The sequence below is a fragment of the Marmota marmota genome, unplaced genomic scaffold (assembly GCF_001458135.2).
Source record: "Marmota marmota marmota unplaced genomic scaffold, marMar, whole genome shotgun sequence".
NCBI classification, from domain to species: Eukaryota; Metazoa; Chordata; class Mammalia; order Rodentia; family Sciuridae; genus Marmota; species Marmota marmota.
The window spans coordinates 6,621,108-6,647,426 of record NW_026000078.1 but is presented as its reverse complement, the minus strand read 5'-3'; the positions used below and the strand labels follow the sequence as shown (position 1 = coordinate 6,647,426).

The 26,319-nt window shown below is 37.2% G+C and overlaps 1 protein-coding gene across 5 annotated transcripts in view; it reads right to left on the bottom strand.

Annotated features, from left to right (window-relative positions):
- The window catches only part of Ntng1 (netrin G1), a 332,898-nt gene that overhangs the window by 38,374 nt on the left and 268,205 nt on the right, over positions 1 to 26,319 (bottom strand). For 2 of the 5 annotated variants that reach the window (XM_048814632.1, XM_048814629.1), the window contains one exon: positions 11,377 to 11,511. The exons of 1 other annotated variant lie outside the window; for it this stretch is intronic. In XM_048814632.1, the coding sequence (XP_048670589.1) occupies positions 11,377 to 11,511 (135 nt within the window). Of the gene's footprint in view, positions 1 to 11,376; positions 11,512 to 16,177; positions 16,346 to 24,356; positions 24,417 to 26,319 lie in introns of all 5 variants that reach the window. 2 more of the 5 variants (XM_048814628.1, XM_048814630.1) reach the window with 2 other exon arrangements.

Genomic DNA, 26,319 nt, shown 5'->3' with positions numbered 1-26,319 from the left:
GAATCTGGACAGAAGGGTAAGCGTTCATAGCACTGACACATACTTTATTCAGAATAATTGCCTCCAATATTAAAGGTGATGTTTTTAAAATAAAAACAAAACCCCCAAAGCCTTATATTCTCAATGTGCCCTGTATGTCATTTTTCTGTGCCCTTGGTTTGGTACCCTCACATTATTAATGTAATTTTCTCCTAGTAGAGTTTTTTTACTGGTATTCAAGGTGACGGATTGTTCCTGCAGAATGCAACAGAATGATTCCTCGCACTAACATGAGCAATACTGATCATATTATGGCCACCCTGACTTCTTTTTCATTAGTCGCTGATTGTGCTAAATTGATGCTAAATTGGCTTGGCTGGCTCTTAAAGCCTTTACACAGTTGGCATTGACTATGCCTGTGATCTTGTCCTGGAAATTAAATGGTCAAAGACTTCATGTTTCTGAGAATTGTAATTTTTTTTTCTTAAGTTCAATTAGGGCCTTGTAAATATGAACCAGTTAGATCAACTCCCTGTGATATCCAAGTCAGGGTTTTAATGAAATGTGTGTGTTTTTTTTTTCTTTTCTTTCTTATGCTCTCTCCTGACTCTGGCTTCATATTCTTTCCATTTAATTTAATAGCTTTTCTGTTTCTTTATTTTTAACCGCTGTGTGCATTGGAAAAAAATCAAACTACAGTCTGCGGAACAAATCTACCCTGCCTCCTGTTTATTATAGCCTATGAACTTACAAACCAAAAATTGCTTTTACAATTTTTAAATGATTGAAACAAAATAAAAAGGAATAATATTTCTTCATATATGAAAATTCCATAGAATTCCAATTTCAGCATTCATTAATAAAGTTTTATTGGAACATCTATACTTGCCTATGTGAATGTTGTCTGTGGCTGATTTTGTTCTATAACAACAAAGTTGAATAGCTGTGACAGAGGCTGTATGGCCTACAGAGCCTAAAATAGTGAGTAGGTGGCCCTTTATAAAAAGTTTGCCCCTCTCTGGGAAAAAATCATTAAAGCTTCTCTCTCCCTTCACATTTTTTTTAAGAGAGAGAAAGAGAGAGAGAGAGAGAGAGAGAGAGAGAGAGAGAGAGAGAGAATTTTTTTTTAATGTTTATTTTTTAGTTTTTGGCAGACACTACATCTCTGTCTGTATGTGGTGCTGAGGATCGAACCCGGGCCGCACGCATGCCAGGCGAGTGCGCTACTGCTTGAGCCACATCCCCAGCCCTCCCTTCACAAATTTAAAATTACAAAATTCTATAAAATGCCTCAGCAAATGTGACCCACAATAAATATTCACTAACAATTGCTGTGCCAGGCATCAAGTGTTGGAGTCAAGGGAATCACCTTCTTTAGCATCAGTTTTGCCATCTGTGAACTGAGGAAGATAATCTTACTTTCCTGTGGAATGAGATAGTGCAAATATTCCTGACACATAGAGAGGGCTCAGTGAATAGCAATTTTTATTAGTTCAAAAATGATAATAATTATTTCTAAAAAACTGGTCTATATGCAAACAGATCAGGCCATTTGTGAGATTTCAGGACCACAGGATTACAGATGATCAGGAAGGATCCCTGGGAGATCAGGAGGATTTCATCAAAGGGGCATGGAACAAAGAAGGCCCAGGGAGTCAAGTATACACGTCTTGGGGAGGTGGCTGCAGAGACACCCAGAATCAAGACCCCTGGTTCCAAATGTAAGCCTTGCTTCCACCTTCCTAATGTTAATTTTCCTCTGGAATTTAGATGAAGAACCCTCCCACTGTGGTCGGTCTCTGATGGCTCTATCTTGGAATGATGCTATGGTGGAAGTTGAGGACTGGCCCTTCACCTCAATGACAATTTTGTTCTACAAGTTTCAAGTGGAGTGGCTGATTTTCATACTCAGACTTTATCTTTGTATAAGCAGTTTTTAAAACATTTTGAAATTCTCTCTCATACCCATTCACACACACACACACACACACACACTCATTAGTGTGTAAAGAATGGCTCTGGATAAAGTTCCTCAAAAGAATTAGAATGGAATGACAATATGACCCAGCTATACCACTCCTTGGTATTTATCCTAAGGAATTAACATCAGCATACCATAGTGATAGATGCATACCCATTTTTATAACTGCACAATTCTCAATAGTCAAACTATGGAATTAGCCTTGGTATCCATCAACGGGTGACTTAATAAAGAAAATGTGGTATACATGCACAATGGAGTTTTATTCATCCATGAAGAAGAATGAAATTTTGTCATTTGCAAGACAATGGATGAAAATTGAGAACATTATGTTAAGCAAAATAAGACAAACTCAGAAAGTCAAGGGTCATATGTTTTCTCTCATATGTGGAAGCTAGATAGGAAAAAGGAAAAGAAAGTTGGGGGTAAATCTTATGAAAATTGAAAGGAGATAAATAAAGAAGAGAATAGGGGAAGAAGGAAGGGTGGGAAAGGGAAAACACTAGGGAATGATATTGACCAAATTATATTGTTATATTTTGTGCATGCTCAAAATATAATAACAAACCCTACCATCATGTACGACTATAAAGCACCAATAAATCAATGGGTAAAAAATGGTATCAAGTGAAACTCCATGTATATTCTGTCTAAAGCAAAGAAAGGGCTTCACATATTATACATCCACTTGGCCTAAGGATCATCTTATTATCAGGTAGGACCAGGGTGCTGCATTTATTCTGGGCTACTAGTACATGAAACTGTGTCTGCAGTTTTCCATGAGGGTAGGCATCACACACACCTTTCTCTGGTAAGCCAAAATAGCTCTGTGGCATGAAATGGGCAAATTAGGGCACACTTGTTATTCTCAGTATTTTCTTAAAATAAAGGGAAAAATTATGATGAACTTCTAAGTACAGGTTAAGCTGTCCTCTCATTCAGAGCTGTGGGGCCTCTCTGAGCAAAGCATGGATAGCTAAGTAGAAGGTTAGTAGGCAAGTCTAAGAATAGTAGTAGGTGCCGGGAATTGCTATCTAGTATATGTCCACTACCTGCATTTGTTCTATTTTCAGCAACTCCGGAGCTGCAGATTTTGAATATCTTTAGGATATGATCCCCCTGTGGAGGGGCATTCTGAACAACTTACTCCTGCCAAGCTGGCTCCATCAGCATTTGCCTTTTATAGTTGCTCTGAATGGAGCCATTAGTGTGTAAAGAATTCCAGCACTTTCCACAGCATAAACCTTGCCCTCCACTCAGGGGTGGCACCAGGTTCCTGATGTATTAGAGGTTGGAGGGCTTTTTCTAACAATCCCAAATTAAAGTTAAGAATCAAGGGGAAATAAGAGCTGCAACTGGAAGTTGTGGCTCTTAGCACCAGTGTATCATGTGGCATTCTCCTGCTGAATCAGGAGAAATTTCACAACTGGGGGCAACCTTGGGATTTGCTCTTCTGTCTGACAAAATGAGTCTTTCCCCCCAGGAGGACTACCCAGCATACTTGTAATGCTTACAAATTGCCTCTTTCTATCTTCTGTCTTTCTAATATTTTCCTTTTTCAATTACCTCTGGGAGCCTCTGACTGGCTCTGTTTAAAGAGCACTTCCTTCTCACCCAGAGGAGCTGTACAACAGGAACTTCAAGGGCCCTTTCTGAGTATTTATTGTTCATTGCTGTTATGTATGTGGTACTCAGCAAGGGAACTGATACTGGTGTTTGAGTTGCTAGCAAGGAAATTAGAAGCTTGGATTCAATGATGGCATTCATTTTATTGATGAGACCAACTGTTAGGGACAGAGATAAAAGAGCTAACTGAGTAAAATCCTATGTGTGGGACTGCAAAAGCTCCGAAGAATTACAGACACATCCTCATTTAAGTGACATGCTCCCTGTCAAAGGATTCAACATGGGAGGTCAGCTGGTGAAATGTGAACTGGACATTTTAATGTAATACAGCAAATAGGAAGAGACAGCAACTACAGGCAATTGAAAAATTACAAGCTAGGTTCAAGGTATTTGTCCAGGGAGGTATAATCTTCATCTCACAGAAGCAATTGGAAACATCGTCTTAATATCTCCATGATCACAAGTTGTCAGGCCTGGAGAAGTTAATCTCATATTAAAAAAAAAAGAAAAAAGAAACCCTCCTGAACTACAGTAGCAGAAAAGCTATGACAGAAAAACAATCATAAGAAAATACAGAGTTAAATTGTCTTTAATTTCTGACTTTTGGAGGATTGAGAACGTGGGAAGTGGTAAGTAAGGAATCTAAAATGTGTGGGTAAAGAGTGGCTAGAGTCTGGAGGACAAATGAATGGCTAAACAGTAGTTCCTAATAAAAATCAACCTGGGCACTTCCATGTTACCTTTCTTCTGCTCCATGGGTTTGTTCTGAAGTCAGAAGTAGAAAACTGAAGAGATAGGAGAGCTTTTTCACCCAAATTTTTATATAAGCCAAAACCCTCCAGAAGCATCACTAGAAAGAGCCCATAAAGCTTCTGTTTGAACTTTTCCAGAACTAGGAAAATTATCATCCCCTAGTGGATCCTTCTATGGTTTCAGACAGCCAGAGAAAATAGTTATAGGAAAACACTTCTTTCCTTTCACCCACATTGCTTGCTCTATCTTCCTGAGCTGACGGGGCTGACGGGTCTACTTGATACATCATAGCCCTCCAAACACCTGCTGACAACTGTAACATGTCAAATCGTGTGATCACCAACCCACGTCACCTCTTCTCCATACAAAAAATCTTGCATCAAGGAGAGAACTCTCTTGCATCATTGTCTGCCATATATAAGATTCTGTTTCTAAGGACTAGCCTCTTGATGTGGGGTGCTCAGGGCATACTTCAGTGGAAATGTTACCTTCTTGGAGCTATGCTCAGTCTAAAACCAGGATAGCTTCTTGGCTCCTCAAGACATACTGTCATCTGGAATGAAGCTCTAATGGTCTTTAGGAGCTCCACATTTTTGTCACTTGAGCTACTGCTCATGTACCACCCCCCCAACCTTATCTGCACTTTTGCAATTTATTTTCAGTCTAAATTTTCAGCAGAAATTTTTACATAGTAGGGACTAAGTTATGCTCATCAGCACCTTTGAAGTATGGCTCTTAGATTGTTAACTTGGTTATTTTAAAAGTCTCTAGTTTTTCTGTAGTCTGTTGGAAACAATTTATGCTTTTATTTTTTAAAAATCAGTGATGAAGTGTGTGTGTGTGTATGTCTGTGAATACATGGACATAAACATATGTAGGGAGGGTCTAAGATGTTGCCTTCTTTGTCAAAAACATTTTGAATTTTTCTTAATGTCTGGAATATTAAGAAAGATCCTTTGGATATTAGTAATTATTCCCTTATGTGACACTGGCACCTCCACACTATCAGAAGGTGATTCTAATAGGTCTCCCAATTACTTCTTTCACTCTTTTGGTGGAGGAATTCTCATTAAGGCAAGTAAGCATTTCAGCTGAATGCATCTTTTAGCACATATATTGATATTTGAATTCCTTCATTTTGGAATGAAGGGGTCACAGAGTCTTCAAATTTTCTAATTTTCCACTAAGAATTTTTCCTCTAAAAATCAAGTCGCCTATAATACACTCTCACAATACCTTTTCATGGTCTTCAATCTTGACTGAAAAATATTTCACTGCCTTTACCTGCTAATTCACTCTACAAATCTGTCTTCTTAACCTACATTTCCCCTTTCTAATCCTATTATGTATTTCCTCAATAACATTTTACTCTTGCTTATCTTTATTCTAAGCATAAGTTCATTTCACTTCCGTGATACTCTCATTATCCTTGGCATTCTTGATGACTAGCATAGCAGGCAGTATAAAATAGGTCTTCAAAGATGTCTACATTGTCTTTCCCAGAATCCATTACCTTATGTGGCAAGTGACTACAGATGTCACTTAAAGATCTTGTAATGGAGAGAGTGTCCTGCATTATTTGTATAGGTCCTTCTATAAGTGGAGACCTGAAGTTGGGGTATGGCTCAGTGGTAGAGCACTTGCCTAGTGCAAGATCCTGGATTGATCTTTAGCAACACTCTCTTTCTCTCTCTCTCTCTCTCTCTCTCTCTCTCTCTCTCTCTCTCTCTGTCTCTCTCTCTCTTTTTTCCAGCTGTAGCCAAAGAAAACTATGATGATGGAGCACAAAGAGCACAAAGAGCTGGAAAGTTCCTGGCTTTAAAGACAGGGGAAGAAAGGGTGCAAACAAAGGAATGCATGATACCTCTAGAAATTAGAAAAGGTAGGGAAACAGGTTCTCCCCTAGAGCCTGCAGCAGGGCCTCCCAGAGATACTTTTAACTCTTTAGACCTTTAATCATCAAACTGTAAAGAAAATAAATTTATGTTGTTTGAAGCTACTAAGTTTTGGGCAATTTGTTATAGCAGTAATAGAAGACTAATATATAGTTATTGAGCACTCTCTGCAGAGGAATGCATCTAAACTATGACATTTTGTTCCCAGAAGTTTCTTATTCATCTCCTGAAAATAATTGACTTTATTTATTTTTTATTCCCCATGGTTTCTTACAGTATCTGGTTTGACTGTTTTATCTGGGAATTTTCCCAATATTTCACTTTAATTTAATTAAATATATTATTGATCAGGCTTTTGAGCTTCATACTAAACATGCTTCCCTGTTCTTGGTAATCTATGTCCTGGTCTCTTCTAAGAACCCACATTCTGATCCTACAGGTCACGGTCCAGCATCTGGATCTCAGTCTCCTCCTTGCTAAATGGACTTAGTTCTTGATTTCTTACAGCTCTATTCCAAAACTGTGTCATTTAACTTATGTTACCAAATCTTTAAACTTCAAATACCCAGACTTAATTCTTACGAAAATATCATTAGCATTTACATATGTTATTTAAAAAATGGGTAGCAATGGTGGCTTTAATAAACAATTCTCTTTAATAAACAATTTAATAAACCGAGAATTGTTTATTTAAGAATCTTACATATGCAAAGCATCTCACATATGCCCTCTAGGAAGACAACACAGCTCCTCACAGCCTCATTCATTCCACATGTGGCTATTTGTATTCTGTCAAACCAAATACTTATAAACCTCTGTCCAGTCCCCTTGGTGCTGGTAACAGGGTTAACTCTTCATATTTTATGTGCAGCATGGAACACTGCTTTGTCTTTAAAAGGTTCAGCTTTATTCTCTGAGATCTGGCTATTTTTTCTTTTCTGATTTCAAAAAGGGTCTTTTTTTTCTTTAATCTTATTTTTCTTCTCAACATCTCATTCTTCCACTGGCAACCTAATCACTAATTTTGACTCTGCCAGGCCTCCTTGAAACCTTTTTCCTTCTGTTTTCTTTTCATGCTGTCTAAAGACCATTCATTCTGGTGGTTGTCAAGTGTTTCACCTTTTCTTTCACAGAGACTAGCTAACATTTATGGGGCATGCAGTTGGTGACACCCTCAGGCAGCAAGTTCACTGATGAACCAGGAGTTCTTTAATTTCCACAGTTGAATCCTCACAGGGACTTTTGGGGTCAGCTTTGCGAAAGCCTCTTGTATCAGCCCTGTCTCTAACCAAAGGCTTTTTAGAAGCCCCTAGGTTAATAGTTCAGGGCTTCAATAGTGGTCAATCTTTCTGGAAGTCTGCACTAACATTGGACAATAAGATTTTGGATATGGCTTCTTATCTAGTGTTTTGTTACTCTACATGTACTCAGAACTAAGTGATAATAACTGGGTGTTTTTCTGTGTACCACCAGGTCCATTTTCATTATTTTCCTTATTATTATCCCTGTTCCTTACATAAAAAAGCAAGCTTAGAGAGTTGAAGTCATTTCCTCCAAGCCTTGCTAGTACTAAGGGAAGGAAGTGGATATCAAGCCCAGGTCTGTATAACTCCAGAACCCACTTAAAGAGCACATTTATTCTCGTTGTTTCACTCACAGGATGTAAATGATAGTGTCAGTAATTGGATCCCTTTCTTCACTTTCTGTTCTGAAATTCAAGTCCTTTTGGACTACAGTTCCACACTGCCGTTTGGAAATCCTCTGGGATGATGAGAGCCCTGGACCTGGATATCTCAGACTCTGGAATCTATCATGGGCCCTCGCTGGCAGCACCTACCCAAATGCTCACTTACTGCCAGCTCATTACTGCTGTTGTTACTGTCATCCCTACTCTACGACTGTCTTTCTTCTTGGCATTGGTTTCTTGTTGCCAGCTTAAGATCTCTGCCACTAATACTGTGGCCAAACCAAGAATGGGTTTGACTCAGACCAAGTAGCAATGTGTGTTTGAATGGAGGGGGAAAAGACAAAGAGTGGCATGAGGAGCATTTTGTGTGTGTGTGTGTGTATTTATGTGTGTGAAGACATAGGGATGACTGAAAAATATTTACTAACCCACCAGCACCAGCTAATCAGAATGGATACCTGCTAAAATACGAAGGCAGATTCCTGTCATGTTACCCAGTTAGTTGCTGGATCTTGATGCTGGTCTAAGAGATCCAAGGGAAAGGCACTTTCAGGAAATGGGGAAGTAGCTGAAGAATTTCTATATTTTAATATAAAATATTAGCCTATGTGGGTGGGTCTGAGGGAAGGCAAGAAAGATTTCAGAGTGAGTGCTCTTATGTGCTCAAAAGTAAGTTTGAAATATGTTAAATTCGCATATCAAATCTAGTCTCAACCCATACCAATCCTTAAATGAATAGCTAGAATAATCTTTTCAAAAATAAATCCAATCCTTTAATTTCTCTACTTAAAACCCTATACTGAATCCCATCTCTCTACAGTATGGTGGTTTCCATTCTTCATTCCGATAAGATGATCAAAACTACTCGATATTTCTGGAACACAGTGTGGTTAGCTCATGCACCTGTGCCCACTTTTTCTATCCTGGAGAGCTCCGCCTAATCCTCCAATACTTCCTAATCCTTCACTACTCCCCTTCTCTGGGGAGCTTTATGCCCATCTGGGATGTAGTAGAAAATAGCCATGTACAAACTTCTTCCTTAGTTCTGGTTTCCTTCTATTATACCTGGAGGGCTGCATGCCAGCCTCTCACTCCAGATGGTGAAGCCCGTGTCCAAATGTCCACAGCAGTTACCTCTTTTCAGCCTTGTAATCTCTATCATTTGCCCAATTCCTGAGTCATAGTGGGGACTCAGTACATCCTCAAAAGAATGGATAGTTTTATTCCCCATCATCCCAGTGGTCCATATAACAAGTATGGGGATGATGGAACTGAGGCACAGAGGGTTTTATGATTGGAACACCACAGGCTTAGATACAGCAGGAATTTTTGGTGACATTATAACTTTTTGGTGACATTGTAACGTTTTACAATATCCCAGTAAATAACCTAGAAAAACTGAGTTAGGCTCTTTTTGGGTTACTTTCCCCAAGCCAAGATGAATTGTTTCCACTCCAAATTCTTACCCTGTTTACACCCCAGGAATTCATTCAGTAGGTCCTCCTGGACCAAGAATTTTATATGACACTTTCTCTTTGAAAGGTGTATCTTAATTACAGTGTCTTCTTATTCTTTATGCCTTGAGTCTTGGTATATATTTCCTTTATAAACTATTTTCAGTTGCAGATGGACACAATACCTTAATTTTGTTTATTTATTTTTATGTGGTGCTGGAGCTCAAACCCAGGGTCTCACCCATGCTAGGCAAGCACTCTACCACTGAGCTATGCCTCCATCCCCTGGATATTTACTTCAATTCTTCTTCTGTATCTCTTTTCCTCTTCTGACTGCTTGACAGTTCTTCAGTGTCCAGGTTTTCCAGGATGAAAGGCTGCCCTCTGAGTCCTGTCTCCTCATGTGGTTCTGGGATCCACCCTTAGGGACTAGAGCTTTCTGGGAATCTATGGCACATAAGCCTTTTAACCTGGGGTCTTATCCAGAGTTTATGTGCAGGTGTGTAGCTTGACTTCTGAGGATCTGAATACTTTTTAATGCTCTTTCCAGCATGACTGCAGACCTCAACCTCCAGCTCTTGGATCCCATCCTAATCTTGATGTGCTCAATGCCAAATGTCTCTACTTACTGTCACAGTTCGTTGCTGCCCATGGCATTTCATTTTGGTTTTGCATTATGTATAAGTGTAGCTGCCAGATAAGTATAAATTTTTTTTTTAAGCAGCAGATAGAACATTCTATAATTTCCTGTAGATTTTTCTATATAATTTTCTATAAAAATTGGCTGTATTCAGCTATTATTATAGAATTTATCATGTAATATTTATTATATAGAGTCTAGCAGCTATTGTTGTATTACAGAAATAACATATAATTTCCCATAGAAATTAGCTCCAGATAGTACCTGCATGCTGATATATATATTTTTTTCAAGTATAAAGTAAGCAAAAAGAACTCTGGAGTTGTGTTGACCAATATGGTAACCATACATGTGGCTATTAAGTCTTGCAATGTACTGCAAATACAAAACACACTCCTGCTTCCAAAAACCATGAAAAATGGAAAACATATACTTCATAATTTTTGATATTTGAGGTTAAATAAAATAAGTTGTTAAAATCAATTTCTCCAGTTTCTTTTTACATTTTTTCAAAAAAATGTGGATAACAACATATCCACAATTCTATATGTGGCTTGCATTATTTTCTATTGAACTGGTTTACCCTAGAGGATACACCTTGTGATTACTTAGTATTAGAAAGTTAACTATATAGAGAGTGCAGAATTAAAAAGCAGAAAAGGTTATTCATGGCAGGGGGAAGTTTCTGCTCAGAATTAAAATTTCTGTTCTTTGTGTACACTGACATGCCACCTGCCTTGACAAGCTTTTAAGAAGACTTGGTAATATCCAGAGAAATGAGGCCAAACTAAATGGCACCTGTCTAAGGCTTGCCCGTGGTGCCTAACCTCAAAGGATTAAAGCCAATATTGATTTTTGTCATTTATTTTATCTTGGCATTTAAATATCCCTTTGATTTATTACTGCCAGGTTTTTGGTTAAGATTCCATGATGGGTATGATAGAAAAGGTGGTAATAAGTTATGCAGATATCATTTAATTTATGAACTCCAGAGCTCTAGGGTAGCTTTCAGTTCAAGAAATATATTAACCACATACACATCACCCTTCATTTTGTGGTGAGGATTTCCAAGCTGGGTCCCTATTGTGCTACTTAATTTATGGTCTGGCCCAGTACACGGATCTCCATATAATATTTCAATATAAGTTGCGCCCGCCATCACAGGCGAAGAAGATGAGCCTCAAAGAAGCCAGCTGGACAGCTGATGGATCACTCTTTTCTATGGGCAGGGGCACTAAGTAGCCTTTAAAGCTTGTCAGAGATTTGAGTCTTTTTCTGCTCTGAGAAGCTGCACGCACAGGCGTAGACAAGCAGAGTCAGCCATGCTGCAGCAGGCAGAGGGCAGCTCCCGAGTTACTTACGTTGACAGCCGTAGTGCCAGGAATTTCCCGGCAGACACTCATCACACTTAGGCCCTGTCGTTCCAGTCTTACACTCACAAAATCCTGAGCCATTACAACGATCATGGATTGAGCCCAAAGGGTTACAATAACACTCTGTAGAAACAAGACAACACACAGGCTGGAGACAAGTCCGCATGGCTTATAGGTTATCAACACAGGAGCGTCACTTAAATGCATCACTTACTTAAAGAAAGATGTCCATTAATGAAATGCTTCAGCAAATATGGCTATTTCAGGACCATTTATTTATTTGCTTAGCCTTCCATGATATCATTTTTATGATATGGGAGGAAATCAACTGAAAACTTCCAAGGAAATAAGACATCATGTTTTTCACTGGTAACACATCATAATGGAGATTCCATTTGTTAGAGCATTTTTAGATGGTTTAATGAACACCATGAGAAGTTTGTATATCAAGGATAAATCAATATGCCATCAGTGTAAAATCTGTTTTAAATTATTCAAATGGGCTTATCTGTTACACTCAATATTCGAGAACTGCTGAACATTTAAAAAGTGCAATATGAAAGCACTTTGCTTACTCTAAGGTAGTTTTGCTTTATGGTTTGGGACAGCTCCTTAACTTATTTATGTATATACTGTTTTGTGATGAGCCCTTAGATGGTGTAGTTGCTAGGCATGATGGTACAGCTTTTATGCAGCTGAGATTAATGATCATGAAAGAAAACTAAATTTCATAATCCCAAATAAATTTCAACCCAGATGTAATTTCAGATGTATATTTTTCATCATAATATCTGCTACCAGGATAATACAACTTCGCATAGTAAAGAATAAACAGAACATTTTCTTGATTCAGCACATATTCTCATATAGGATATTTCACTTCTGAAGCTCTATTGTATTTAACATTTGAATCAGTAGGAGTTCCTTGGGTGGGCTTTGATAAAAAGCCTGGAAGGAATGCATAGGCAGTGTGCCCCTTAAAGAATTTGTGAGCCAAAGTCCCTTTCTTTATTACCAATCTATTTACTCTGGGGTAACTTATTATAACTCTCTGTCTCTCAATTTCTTTTATTTTAAAAGGGGCACATTAAGAAGTTTTCTGCCAAAATCCAAATAATATTATACAACCAACCAACTGACCAACTGACCAACCAAGTCCAGAGAACTTCCATTTAATATAATTAAGTTTAGTGTGTTAGATTAGCAATGAGGTTAACATTATAGAGGAACCAGGGGCTTTACTCTAACTTTGTGTCATAGAGGCTAATTAGATAATTTCTTCAAAGAATGTGGAGTTCCTCAGAATTAAGATTAATTTCATGTTGTCAGATTTTGAGTTCAGCGTTCTTATCACACAAGCATTTTTAGGGCTAACAGAGACATATGTAGGTAAAAGTATAACTCAATAAACTCTAAAATGCCCCCTTGCCTGGGTTGGTTTGTATTTAATAACTAAGTTTTTTTTTTCTTAAGGGACATTTTTTATTCTAATGTATATTTGTGTATGGGAGATATTTTAAAAACATATTTTAAAATTGTTATTTTGTTGTGTTTTTCAGTGTTTGTGCATATGTATACTGTAAGTTTGTACCTATACCAAAACTATAATATGTTATTACTATTTTTTTTTGTAGGTTTTTTTTTTAATATTTATTTTTCAATTCTAGGCGGACACAACATCTTTGTTGGTATGTGGTGCTGAGGCTCGAACCCGGGCCGCACGCATGCCGGTGGAGCACGCTACCGCTTGAGCCACATCCCCAGCCCCTGTTCTTACTATTTAAAGTGTATAAGTCGACAGTGAATCACCAAAATTTTTTAAGCCAGTTAACAGAGTTACATCTGGCCACCATGAATTCACATACTGTGCTAGTTAATTAGCCCATAACAATCAATTAATATAAGTTTATAGATGCAAAAAATGTAAACAAAACAAAACAAAAAAACCCAAACAGTGTATCATCTAAGCTATCATCATGAAAACACATATCAAGAAGAGGACTGGTTTTACCCTCTACCTTACTTATAAATAATTCAGCTTTAAAAAAAATATCACCCATTGAGCTTTGTTGCATGGTAGATGTTGGGAAATGGGAATATCCTTGAAGGATCATATTTTAGCCCATGAAACTATGAATACACAGGACTATTATATTATAAAAATGCTTTGGGTGGCTTGATTAAAAAGTTATGCTACAGTTGATTTATAGATATTATAATTGTGTTTATTTTGTTCTATATGTGGTACCTCTGATTACCTGATCTTGGGTTTCAAGGAGAATTAAAAATAATACATCATAACTTAGAGATATGTTTAGCAGCAACTGCTGAGCCCTCTGTTTCATTCTGATGCAAAGCTTTTTAGCAGGGATTATTAACAGTGATTACCCAAGGTCACAAACCATGTGTCCTCTTGCTTCCTGCTCAATGCTCAAGTTTATATGAAACAGAGGCATGCGAGGGTGCCACCTTCATGTAATTGGTGCATCACCACAGGATGATTACATGCATCTTTGGAGACATGGCTGTGTTTGGAATTTGAATGACAAATGGGTAAATTCACCAGTAATCACAAAGCAGTGATCACCGTGGCAACATGGATGAGCCAGCTGCATTTTATATTTGCCATAATATAAAATGATGCAAGTACTTTAAAACATCTATTTCAACACAGAGTCTACATCTATCAAAGATATGAGTTGTTCCCTCACAGTCAGGATGGTGAATTTAATTTATGATTGTTAAAGAATTGGCAAGTACATTTTTTAAAAAATTTTAATTTAGAAAAGACTTAGATAAAATTCAGTTTCTGAGATTAGTGTGTAAGTTTGTAGTTAGGTAAATATCCATTCATTTTCATTAGTGCTTTCTAGATGAAATGATGTTAAAATTAATTCTCAATTACTTGTGGTGTATTCTCTTAAATTTAATACACAATCTTTTCCTTTAAGGCTTTTTCTTAATATTTATTTAAACTATTAAATATTGTGAAACATTGTATGTAATCTTGCATATTTTGTAAGATGATTAGGTTTTATTTTGTGCTCCTATTTATTTTGCCTTTTCTGTTGCTTCCATATTTATAGCTTGACATTTATATATCTTTACAAATGGCATTCAGTGGAATACACTCTGCATTCAAAATTCAGACAGCTACATGTCTTTTGTTTTTTATTAATATCCTCAAATCTTTGAAACCCAAGTGTTATGAAGGCAATTGAACTTCTGTTCACAAGCTCAGAGTGGAATTGCTGCTGTCATCCAGAAAACATACTATGAGTCAAAATCTGACATGCTCAGCTTTGCTAATTGTGTCAGAGTGGTTAGGAGAGAATGTTCAGTCTTTGAAGTCAGGAAGCCCTTTGCTAAAGCTGAACAATTGGGTCAATTTGCCTTATTTTTTCTCAAATAGCAGAAATTACCAATGTAATACTTACCCTACTGTTTTATAAATGAAGATTAAATTGAAAAAAATATTGCAGGTCAGTTCACAGTTTACCCAGTGTTTACTGTGCTCACATCTGCTAGTGATTTCACCAGGAGGCTCACATGACTTACCTAAGACATATACCTATTAAATAGCAAACTGGGACTTGAACCCAGCTCTCCAGGCTAAGTCCAGTACTTTCTTCACTACTTCACAAATAATAAATAAGGAAGCATTTTGAAAAATATAAAATATTGTAGAAATAAAGAAGATTATGTATACTTCACCAAATTTAATTCAAAACAATTGTACAAGTATTTTATGTGACACTTGACAGGAATCTACATGACCTTGATAACCAAATCATTTCTTTTTTTTAAACATGAAAAGACCACCTGGAATTTTCCATAATGTGTATTTTATTTAATTTAGTTTTCATGTGAAAAAAACAAAGACTATCTTTAAAATTGGTGGTCTATATAGCTAACTACTAGTATGGTAACAGTCACCATATTCAAAAGATATGCATTTCTTCAGACTAAGTTATGGAGTGAAATTCCATTTATTGTTTATTATTTTTCCATCTTTTTTTTTTTGTAAAAACAGGTCCTACTATAAGAAACATAGAAGAAGCTTTTTTTTCTTTCTTTTTTTTTTTTTAAGAGGGTAGGGTATCTAGTCCTCCCCAGGAGACAAGATCAGTAGTCATTTATGGAGGGAAGGTATGCTCAAAGGACTCCACAGACCCAGTTTTCTAGGGTTCATGCATCTTGTAAGATTGGAGAATTAATTGAGAAATTACTTGGCATTGGGAAGACTAAAGGAAAAATTGAATAAATGGAATTTCTTTACTGTGGATGAAAAAGTCAGGCAAAATTTTCTATGATCAGTTGCTGGTAGCTTTCAATTCTAAATGGCAACATTTTTATTCCCCAAAACTTGATCACCAAATATATGCATGGATTTGTGTCTCAAATTTTCATATTCATAATTAAATCCTGCACAATGAATTTCCATTTTAAAGTTGAATGTACAATTTATGTTCAAAAAATAAGTCAAAATTACCAGGTTTTAAGAATTCATGCAAAAAAAAAAGAAGAAAAGAATAAAGAAGGAAAGCAACTTATTCATTTCCTAAACATGATTTCTCAGACCAACAACAACATAAGGCTTCAAAATATAGCCCCCATGTATGATTTCAACCAGTACAAATGAATTTTAAGTCTACCACGAGGACATTTGCTCCATTGAGAAAGTTCATTTTTGCACAGCTGTGGTGCATATCATCAGCCTCTCCGCCCTAGATAGCTCCCCATAGCTCCAAAGGCACAGAACAAAAGCTGAAATTATAATGGAACTGACCTATGCACACATTCTCATCGTCCAGCTGTGCAGAAGCATTTCTGAAGTAGCCCAGCCTGCATAACTCACAGTGCTGCCCTCTAGTGTTGTGTTTACAGCTCACGCAAATGACTGTATTTAGCAGATCGATATAACTGCATCGATTGGAGTGGCCGAAGCATTCACAGTCTTGCAAGGAAGAACAGAAATGTATACAGAGTGTATACAGCAGCAGAGAAATAGCACACTACATGCTTGGGTGAAATGAGGGATGGAGAAAAGATGGTGGAATGACATCACATATATTGAATCAACACAACACATGGCAACAACAGGTGGTTGTGACTGGCATGGAAGTAGCATCTGTTTCAAGCAGGATAGAAAGGTCGGACATTCAGAACATGACTGAAGATCATTAATTCTTGGCAGACAAGATGAACAGAAGCATTTGCAGGTGTACACCTTTTAAAATTTGGGAAAACTTGGTTTCTATTGATGCAAAAGTCTAATTTCTGCATATGGAACACTTTACTGTCTTTGCACCATTACCCCTCTTTTCTTTTCACATTTGCAGTCTTTAAAAGAAGGAGGGAAGCACGTGAGCACTGAGGGTCAGAATCTCCTGTCCCCTGTGGTTCCTTTGTCTCACTATTGTTCATGTCAAGAGAGCAACCTGGTCAGGATTTCATAGAAATTGTGGCAAATTTAACAGGGATCAGGACAACTACACAATTTTACATTTTGAATTTTTCCCAGTGTTAAGAGAAGATGGATCTTCATGACTTTCTTTGGGTGAAATCTGCATGTTTACATATGAGAGAAAACAAAAATCAGGGAAATTATTCTTTAAAAAAATGTACTCTTACAATGTCCTTTTCTTTCGATTTTTGTGCTAAATCTGCTAAAAAAAAAAAGTCGGAGTAGGGGGGCTGTATGCAGCTTCTATATGTCCAGATTTAGTTTCCTTTTTCTCTCTAAAATGTTAGCCTCTGAGGCTTGGAGTGATGGTGGAAAAACAAGACAGGGAGACGAAGAGGATGAGAGCGGTTGGGGATGGTGGAAGGTGACTGGATTGCCTCATCTCAGCCAAAGCAAGAACCTGTTAATCTAATTCAAATGTTTAAAAATAAATGGTAAAGATGGTCCTTCTGTTGGAGAAATAGTTATTAAATGAAACAGAAAAGAAACTGTGAGTGATAAGTAGGTGGGAAATCTACCGTGTCTTCTCAAAAGATGGGGATAGGCCTAGCTGGACAATTGTAAAGTAGGACAATCCCAATACTGAAAACTGTTTATCTATTAAATATTCTTCTCATTTGTGTCTGGATTTTATTTTTCCCACCAGGAAGCCAAACACAATCAAATTTGAATCCATTCATTCTTCCATCCATTCACTTATTCACTCAATAGTTCATTGAGTTAGTCTGTTATGTTCTAGGTACTATGCCAGTAGTCAGAATACTTTTTTGGCCTACATAAAATCTGAGAAATATTGCATTTTGAGGATCGGAATAAAATTGAGTGTTATCAAGTAAGTAAAGAAGAATAAGGAAAGGTAAATATATCTAAAAATTGTTAATACACTATCACATATTGGAAGAGTGTGCTTCATTTGTTAGAAAGCTGATTAATCCAGTAGCCTGCTGAGGTTAAGGTCCTGACAGAATGATATTCAATTTGGATACAAGAATTGAAGGACCCAGGGCTTAGCAAAGAGTAGAAGATACCCAGGGAAGAAGAAGAAGTGTGTGAAGCCAAGTCACTTCCTGTCTTTGAGGTCTGCTGTAATCATGTGCAGGAGTGTGGCTGGGAATAAGAATAGGGAGAAATCAGAGAGAAAGGAGGTTATTGGGAGAAGAAGGCATTGAAACATCAATATAGGAGGTCAAATAAGAAAATAAATTCAATAAGTCATGCCAAGTAAATAATAACACCACCACCAATAATAATAGAGTTACACATTACCAAAGTAAATTCTTTTAGTAAAACACAAGCATTCACTTCACTCCATGATACCTGCTTGAATTACAACTTGTGTGTACTGGCAAGGGTTCTAGAGCTTTCAGACTCTGAGGGTGTGAAGCAGTAAGAATCTTTCTAGCCTGCAGCCTCCCAGGAACAGTGGTGGCAGGATCCAAATCTAATTGTTTCCCAAGGATTTCTTTAGAGCTTTCTGAAGAGAGAGCAATGACAGAACCATCCTCAAGGTCTCCTCCTCTGGGGGAGACCTGTGTTCTTTGTCCTTCTTCAGATTCCCCAATCCAGGTTGGTCCTTGGTGTACCTAATTAAATGAACCCATCTTTGTTTTTTTTTTTTTTTGAAAGCATCTCTTATGTGTAAAAATTCATCTTTGGAACTTTTTGGAACAACCCAGAAGTTTGATTAGTGGGTAAGACAAACACATGCTCAGATAGCTAAAAAAACAAAACCGTAGTGCTAAGAAAATGAAATAGACACACAAAGCAATCTAGATAGAAGGAGAAATTCATTTAGCCTGATGGAATTAGGAAAAATGTCCATACGACTTGAACATTGAAGCAGGTAGAGTTTATTTTAAAATGGTGAAGGGGGGTGGGTGGGACTTGCCACTTCTGGTGAAAGGAATAAAGAGCACAAGAGGATAAAACTGAGTGAATGTGAAGAGTGAAGCTGGAGAATTTTCATAACATGATTCCTTTGTGGTAAAGGATTCTGCAGGTTCTGTCCAATGGCCAGAACTACTTGCTTAGCTGCATCTGACAAAACCATAATGAAGAAAAATATATATCTGTAAGATATCCAAGGTCAGGGTTGGGTCAGAAGTTCAGTGACAGAGTACCCGCCTTGTGCATGCAAGGCCCTGTGTTCAACACCAAACACTGAGAGAAAAAAAAAAAGATATTCAAACACAACATGTGGAGACCCATTCCATGATTCATCATGGCCATTCAAATGTAGCGTTGTTGCCTACTACAATTCAAATTAAGTGAGTAGTACACATTTTTGTGATGATTAATTCTTTGTGGGTCTCTTTTGGAAATTTATCTATTAATTTTGGTAGGAAAAGTTAAATAATTATATAAGAGATCATACTCAGCTAAACATACTATTATAGACTTATTTCAGAAAATAAGTGAACATTTAAATGTTTTAAAATCTATGAGATGGATTAATAATAACTTGATTCTTTTAGAACATCTAGGACTCTTTTGTGGCCTTAATTAAGCTATCTTCTCTGGCCATTATATATTTGAGAATATTAAATATGAAATTTTTTTGGAAAAAATTTTTGAAAATGATCTGAAAAACATGAGAACATGATAGAAATGAAAGGCATTTCAGATATATTATTAGAGTGCCATATTATTTTCCTGTACTCTTGTTAGTTTACCATTCTTTAATACCTAGGCCTTTCACTGAGGCACAAACCCCATTAATGATCATTAATGATATAATGTGAGTGGCATTCATATTAAGAAACTGAAAGGGTGATACTAGTAGTTTAATAATTCTTTAACGCTCTGCCATGTCTCCCCTTCTCTCTCTTTCTCTCTGTCTCTCTCTCTTTTGTGGGGAGGGTACTAGGAATTTAACCCAGAGGCACTTTACCACCGTGTTACATTCTCACCCTTCTTATTTTGAGTCAGAGTCTCACTAAATTGCTTACAGCCTTGCTAAATTACTGAAACTAGACTTGATTTTGCTATTATACTACCTCAGACTCCGGAGTTGCTGGGATTACAGGCACTTGCCACCACACCTAGCCTTCCCCTTCTGTTCTTATTAAGTATGGAATCTATGGTCCATCCTTATATTTACTTCATTTACTATACTTCATTGCCCCTCTATCCCCTCATCCTAGTACCCTGGGAAAAACCTGATCTTGGTTAAATTCAGCTCTCCACCTCGCCATGTCTACATTCTGGCAGCTGAACATGGCTGAAGTTTTTCCTCCAACCACTTTGAAACCAATCCCACTTTTAATTAATGATATTTAACTCAATGGATTCCTCAGAGCTGCCGGGCAGTCAGTCCTTCCTTAAAAGGGGGTTCGGGAACCATCACTTTCTCGGTGTTCTCCCCCTTACCTACTCCTTCCATTTGTTTTAAATGACCTTTAATTTTTCTCCTTATCTCCTTAAATGTCTAAAGGTTTAGTCCTTGGACCTTAAGGTTCACCTTAGATATTTTCTGCCCAGTCCCATGTCTTTAAAAACCATCCACCTGTGGACCATTCCAAAATAATTATTTCCAGCCTGGACCAACTCTCCAGTGAGAGACTGCATTCAGACTCGTATACTGACTTGAACTGCCTCTTTAGTATCTCCACTTGAACATTTAATAAATACCTCAATTTTTAAGTGTTCAACACTGAGCTCTTGTGTTACCTTCCTAAAACTGTTGCTTACCAGGTGGCCCCGTCTTAGTAAATAACAGCTTCATTCTTCTTCCAAATGCCTGGATTTATTCTTGATGCACCTCTTTTTCCCCACTCCCTACAACCAATCCAATAGCAGACCTTCTTGGTTATTCTTTTAAAATACATCTCTACCATCTCATCCTTGGTTAAGGTCACTGTCACTCCTCACTTGGATTATTGCCATTGTTCTCCAATCTGCTTTCCTGGGTTCTACCCTTATGATAATCTCTTCAGAGTGACCCTTTCCAATGGCTTCACATCTCATTAGAATAAAAGGACTTTATTCATTCCCAGATGCTTTGGCCCTTGGCTTCCCTGAGGCTCCAGGCCACCATGTGCCTCCCCACTTCTGTGTGACATCTCAAGGTTGCTCCTAAAACATGTAGGTTTTTTCTCAGGATCATTATGCTTGCCATTACCTGTGTCTGGTGTACTCCTTCCCAGAATCCACCTCAAATATTACACACTACTTGCTTCCTAGCTGCTTTTTAAAATCTCTGTTCAAAGAAAAATTTCTGACCACTTTACCTGAAATAGTAGCCCCAAATCCAAATATCAGGACCCCTAATTTCCTAATCCATTTTCTCATAGAATTTGTAATATCTGAAAATTATATTAAAAATTACCCTCTTATGCTCCCACTATAAATATATAAGTATAGACTGTCTATTTTGTCTATCCCTGTAATCACAGAACTGAAAACATCATTTGGCACATACTCATCACTCAAAAAATGATTTTGAATGAATGAATAAATGAATGAATGGTGATCCCAAGGCACCTCCTTTGGAGATCGAGTAGAGGTATATTTAAATTTATTATTCTACCACTTTAATCCCCTAAGAGAATCTAGCATATATTAAAGAGTTTAGAAAAACAACAGCCACACAATAAAATATAACTGAGTTAGTAATTATATTATCTGAGAATTGACTATATACCTATGCACAAATCAGTTTATCTAAAAGAGTAGATTGCTGAAAATTGCTATGGTTTTATACAGTTTTTTATCTCAAATCACATTGTAGATCATAGGTATATAATTTTCAGGTGTTATTACTGTTTTATAAACAAAACCAAGTGAAAGGGGGTCTCCAAAGCGCATATATATGTATGTATATATATATATACATACATATATATATATATAATGATGTGGTAGGGCAAGAACTGGAAACACATATTTACCTATTTATTGAGCTGTGTTGAACGGGGCATCACATGCCCAGAGACAAAGTGAACTAAGTCTAGTTCTACAGTCTAGTGCAGGGTTTTTCAGTCTCAGCACGACTGATATTTGGGGCCAAATACTTCTTTGTTGGGTGGGGCTGTCCTGCACATTGTAGAATATTCAGAAACATCCCCAGCCTTATCCACTAGAAGCAGTAGCAGCTTCTAGCCTGTGATAACTGAATATGTCTCCAGATACTGTCACATGTTTTCCAGGAGGCAAAATCCAATCCCTGCCCACCATGGACACATTGAGTGTCATTGGTCTAGTATTATAGTGAGAAGACAGGAAAAAATACTATGAGTAATATTTTATGCTTCATAATATTATATTGTGTATGTTTCCATATTATATATTATATATCACATATATGCCATATGTTCCATCATATAAAACAATTATAAAAATAAAGTATTTCTTAGTAGCTAAGTTAAAAAACAATAAAGGGTAGAGATATTTCAGAAGCAGAGAAGAGGTCAAAATTGACTTTCCATATTAGCAAAGGCTGGAGCCTCCTAAGAGGTTAGTTAAAAGATCCCTTTGGGGGTTGGGATGGTGGCTCAGTGGTAGAGCGCTTGCCTAGCATGTGTGAGGCACTAGGTTCGATTCTCAGCACCACATATAAATACATAAAATAAAGGTCCATTGACAACTAAGAAATATTACAAAACAAAGATGCCTTCTGACTAAGACTGACTGGGGAAGTTGGATTCATAGGGAAACACAGCTGGAGACGAAGAGAATTGAAGAAAAAAAATTGTCAGAAAGAGGAGGGGATTAGATTTCCCTTTTGTTTCTTTCTTATTGTTCTCCAGTTGCTTGTAATCATGTTATTACATTACCTATGTGAATATTATATAAAATACTCTGAATGTGGCACAGGTAGGTATCTTTTTTCTTTTCAAATGAAAAAAGCTTATTCAAATCCTAGCTGATGAAAACTCATTTTAGTCATTCAAAAAGAGAGGATTTGGGAATAAGACTTTAGCTAGAAGGTAAAGGAATTAAAACTCAAAGTATTTTCATCACATTAACAGGATGACACTTCCTCTGGGGCCTGAGGGAGCACCCCAGCCATGAGAATGAAGAGGCTCTGACGTTCTCTGGTCCTGTCCCAACCCCATCTTATCTCGCACCCTTCTGTAGGTATAGAACTTTTTCTACACATTTTACAATTATGTCTTCTTCATTAGGTGACTTTTTGGATGTGTTTGAACCTCATTAGTGCAGTCTCTTCAAGAAATGAGAGAGTGAAAGACACAGGGTCCAGTTCCAGGTCAAGAGGCCTCTTGTGTATCCAGCAGCTTGATGTGACATAAAAAGATGGACTTTGTAAAACCCCCTTTTACTTCCTTTTTCCTTTATTTCTTTGGGTCACTCCACAGATTTGCATATAATAGATGAGGAATGGCATTCCTACTGAGGCCTTAATGACTGGCTGCTACAGCTTTTCCATGCACCACCTGCCCAAATCAGCTTGTTAGTCTCTGAACGGGAGGCTGCTCTGTTCTTAATTTACTTCCCCAAATTTCAAATCTGTTTAGATTACCCTCAAAAGGTCACCTTCCATGTTCCACAGTTCAAAGACAGTGTGTGGCAAATTTAACACAAAGCTTAAATACTATACATTTCCCCTTTTTCCGGGCTCCTGACCAGTCTTCTCCTTTTCTTTATATACCAAAGAAGGACAAACTCAACATTGACTAAATCTGCAAAATGATGAAATTCAGTAAGCAATAGGAAAGCTGTTACTGTCACTTTTACCAAGTGGTTGAAAGTAAGTTAGGTTTTGTTAATAATTATATTTCTTTGTAAGAGGTATCTCATAGGGGGAAAAAAGCAGAACAAAAAGAACAAAATGACATATGCCCAACAGTCAAGGATGAAACATAAGATACACCTGTTACACGGGACACTTAAAGAAAAATGGTGAACTAAAAACAGAGTGTTTATGTTTCCTGAAAAACCTTCATTCTGTGAATGATGAATGCTCGCTGGAATGGGCCATTTATGAGTCACAGATGAGATACTGCTTGCTTTCATTTGAAGAAAGTAATATGACTATTAATTTTGGATCATCATCAACATGGAACTCAGTGCAGATCTCCACAAATATTCTTCAAATTCATTCAAAACGATGTTTGGAAGCACACATTCCAAGGTGTTTTCATTTGACACAAAGTAAAATGGGCACCGTATATGGAAGCTGCCATTCTGGCTTCATGGAAAGTTTCAATGAAACGCACGCTAAGTGGGTTTCCTTATTTTCAGTGCTAACAAGTGTCCAAGTCAGGGATCTTAGATTATGGTCTAAACAGAAACCTAGACTGTTATAATTAGTTCTCACACGTTAATCTTTCAGAAAACAAATGTTGCAACATCTTTAATTGTGGTCAAATTTCTGAGTGAAGCATTTTTATTTTCTTACAGATGACATTCTCAGGTATCAGTCAACATGCCTCACCAATAAGCTGATGGGTACACTCCACAAATATTCCAGATTCATACAGTGCAATGTTTCACAACACATAACACCATGAAATCACTGTATGAATCCAAGAATTCCTACCTCTCTTGTGGTTTGCAACTTGAACAGAAGAAACTGTTGACAAAGCTAATTTGGGAGCAACTGGATAGGTTTAAAAGAATGAACAGCAAATTAGAAACAATATTGAAACTTTCAAACTGTAATATCTTATTAACAACCCACTTGAAAAGTAGCCCTAAATAGAAAGACTTCTTGTATCTCTTGCTCCTGAGAGTTTGTTTCAATTACCAAGGAGGGTTTCTATTTGGCTGAAAATGGTTCAACATTGTCAGTAATAAGGTTTAGAAGCTTTATTTTCAGAGGCAAAAGAATTATCATTTAAATCAAGAATCCAGTTAAGTAAAGATTCTTCTCCCATAAAAATATGGATATTAGGATCCCCAACTGTACCTCTTTGAAACTAGCAGTTATACTGTACAGTTAATTAGCAATATCATGGCCTCAATTCACTGTGTCACTCTGTCTCCATAAGTTTGTCTCCATATAAACCAGCTAGACCACTTTCAGTTGAATTATCAGACATCACACCACACAATGGTCAACCATTCAGCAGCATTTGGGCCTTGGTCTCAGAGTCACCTTGAACATGAGTACCCTTAACAATTGTCATTTTCTGCTTATTCTCTCAATGATAATATCAGTTTGTTAATGTCAGGGTTTTCTCTCTAAGTTTGCCTTGCCATTTCTTTTCCAATTATTCATGAAGAATTGCTTGTGAAAATAACAAAAATGGAATTGAGCCTGATGTTCTTTGCAGATGTTGACAAGATAAATTACGGCTCCACAGAACTGGCTGCTGCTGCAAAGTATGCCTTTCACTAGAATTTCAAGTTCAAGCACTTTATTCAACTGTGCTGTTTCTTAAATAGATTCATTTGAGTTCATTATCCATATTCTAAACCAGCACAACTGGCATTACCTAACGATATCTCTGAAAGCTTTGGGTCCTTATGACACTTGCAGAAAACAAAGCAAAATAATTAAATGAGTGTTTCAGGTTTGGAACAATATATAGAATCTTATTCAGTTCAAAACTCACTGTGGAGAAGTGTTAAGTCTTAGATCTTGTGTTGTATAATTTGCAGAGCTATGAAATTCAGTGGGAACTACTGAGTGGCATTTCACCCAAGATACTCTTGTTGAACTTGCCAAAGAATGAAATCACTAAACCTCCATGAGTCCTCATAGAATTAGACTAATAGAGGTGAGCTTGATCTGTATTTCTTCTTCCACATGTATGCAGAAACTTGAAGAAATTCGTTCAGAAAAGATGATTAAGATAATTCTATTTGCTAGTAATTCATGTATCTAGGACAGCCTCGACTTCATCACTCTGATCACAGACTGAAAATGCCGCCCTTCCAATTTGACTCTCAACAAATTGCTAATATATTTTATTTTGCTTAGCAGCTATTTCCTGGTTCCTCCTTTCGCTCATTTCCTTCTCCATCTGTATTCATTAGAGTTTAGAAAGAACATCCTGTATATAACTAAGGAAAGGAGGAGTCGAAGATGTGTCCTGTTTTTAGTTGGTGTTTGCTTTGTTTTTTGGAGAAGGAAGAAGACAAAAGAATACAGTTTTATATTAAATTCTCTTGCATGCATTTGTATATACATTATATACTAATATTAATTAATAAGTGTGAGCTTAACATTATCCTGCAGCTTATGAAGTTTATTGACATATTGTTGGGTTTTTGAAGGTTCTATTTATTTCTGTGTATTCAGTGTGCCCTCCTGCCTTCCTCCCTCCTTCCCTCCCTTCCTTCCTCCCTCTCTTCCCTTCTTCCTTCTGACATTAGAAGTCAGAAAATAATTACTGCTGTAAGGACAGACAGAAAACAGGTTATTCTTAATGCCTGTGGGCATGAATGGCAATTATAAGGGGGAAATTTCCAAAAAAGAAAATTTACTATTGTGTGTGTGTGTGTATGTGTGTGTGTGTGTGTGTGTGTGTGTGTGTGTGTGTGTGAGAGAGAGAGAG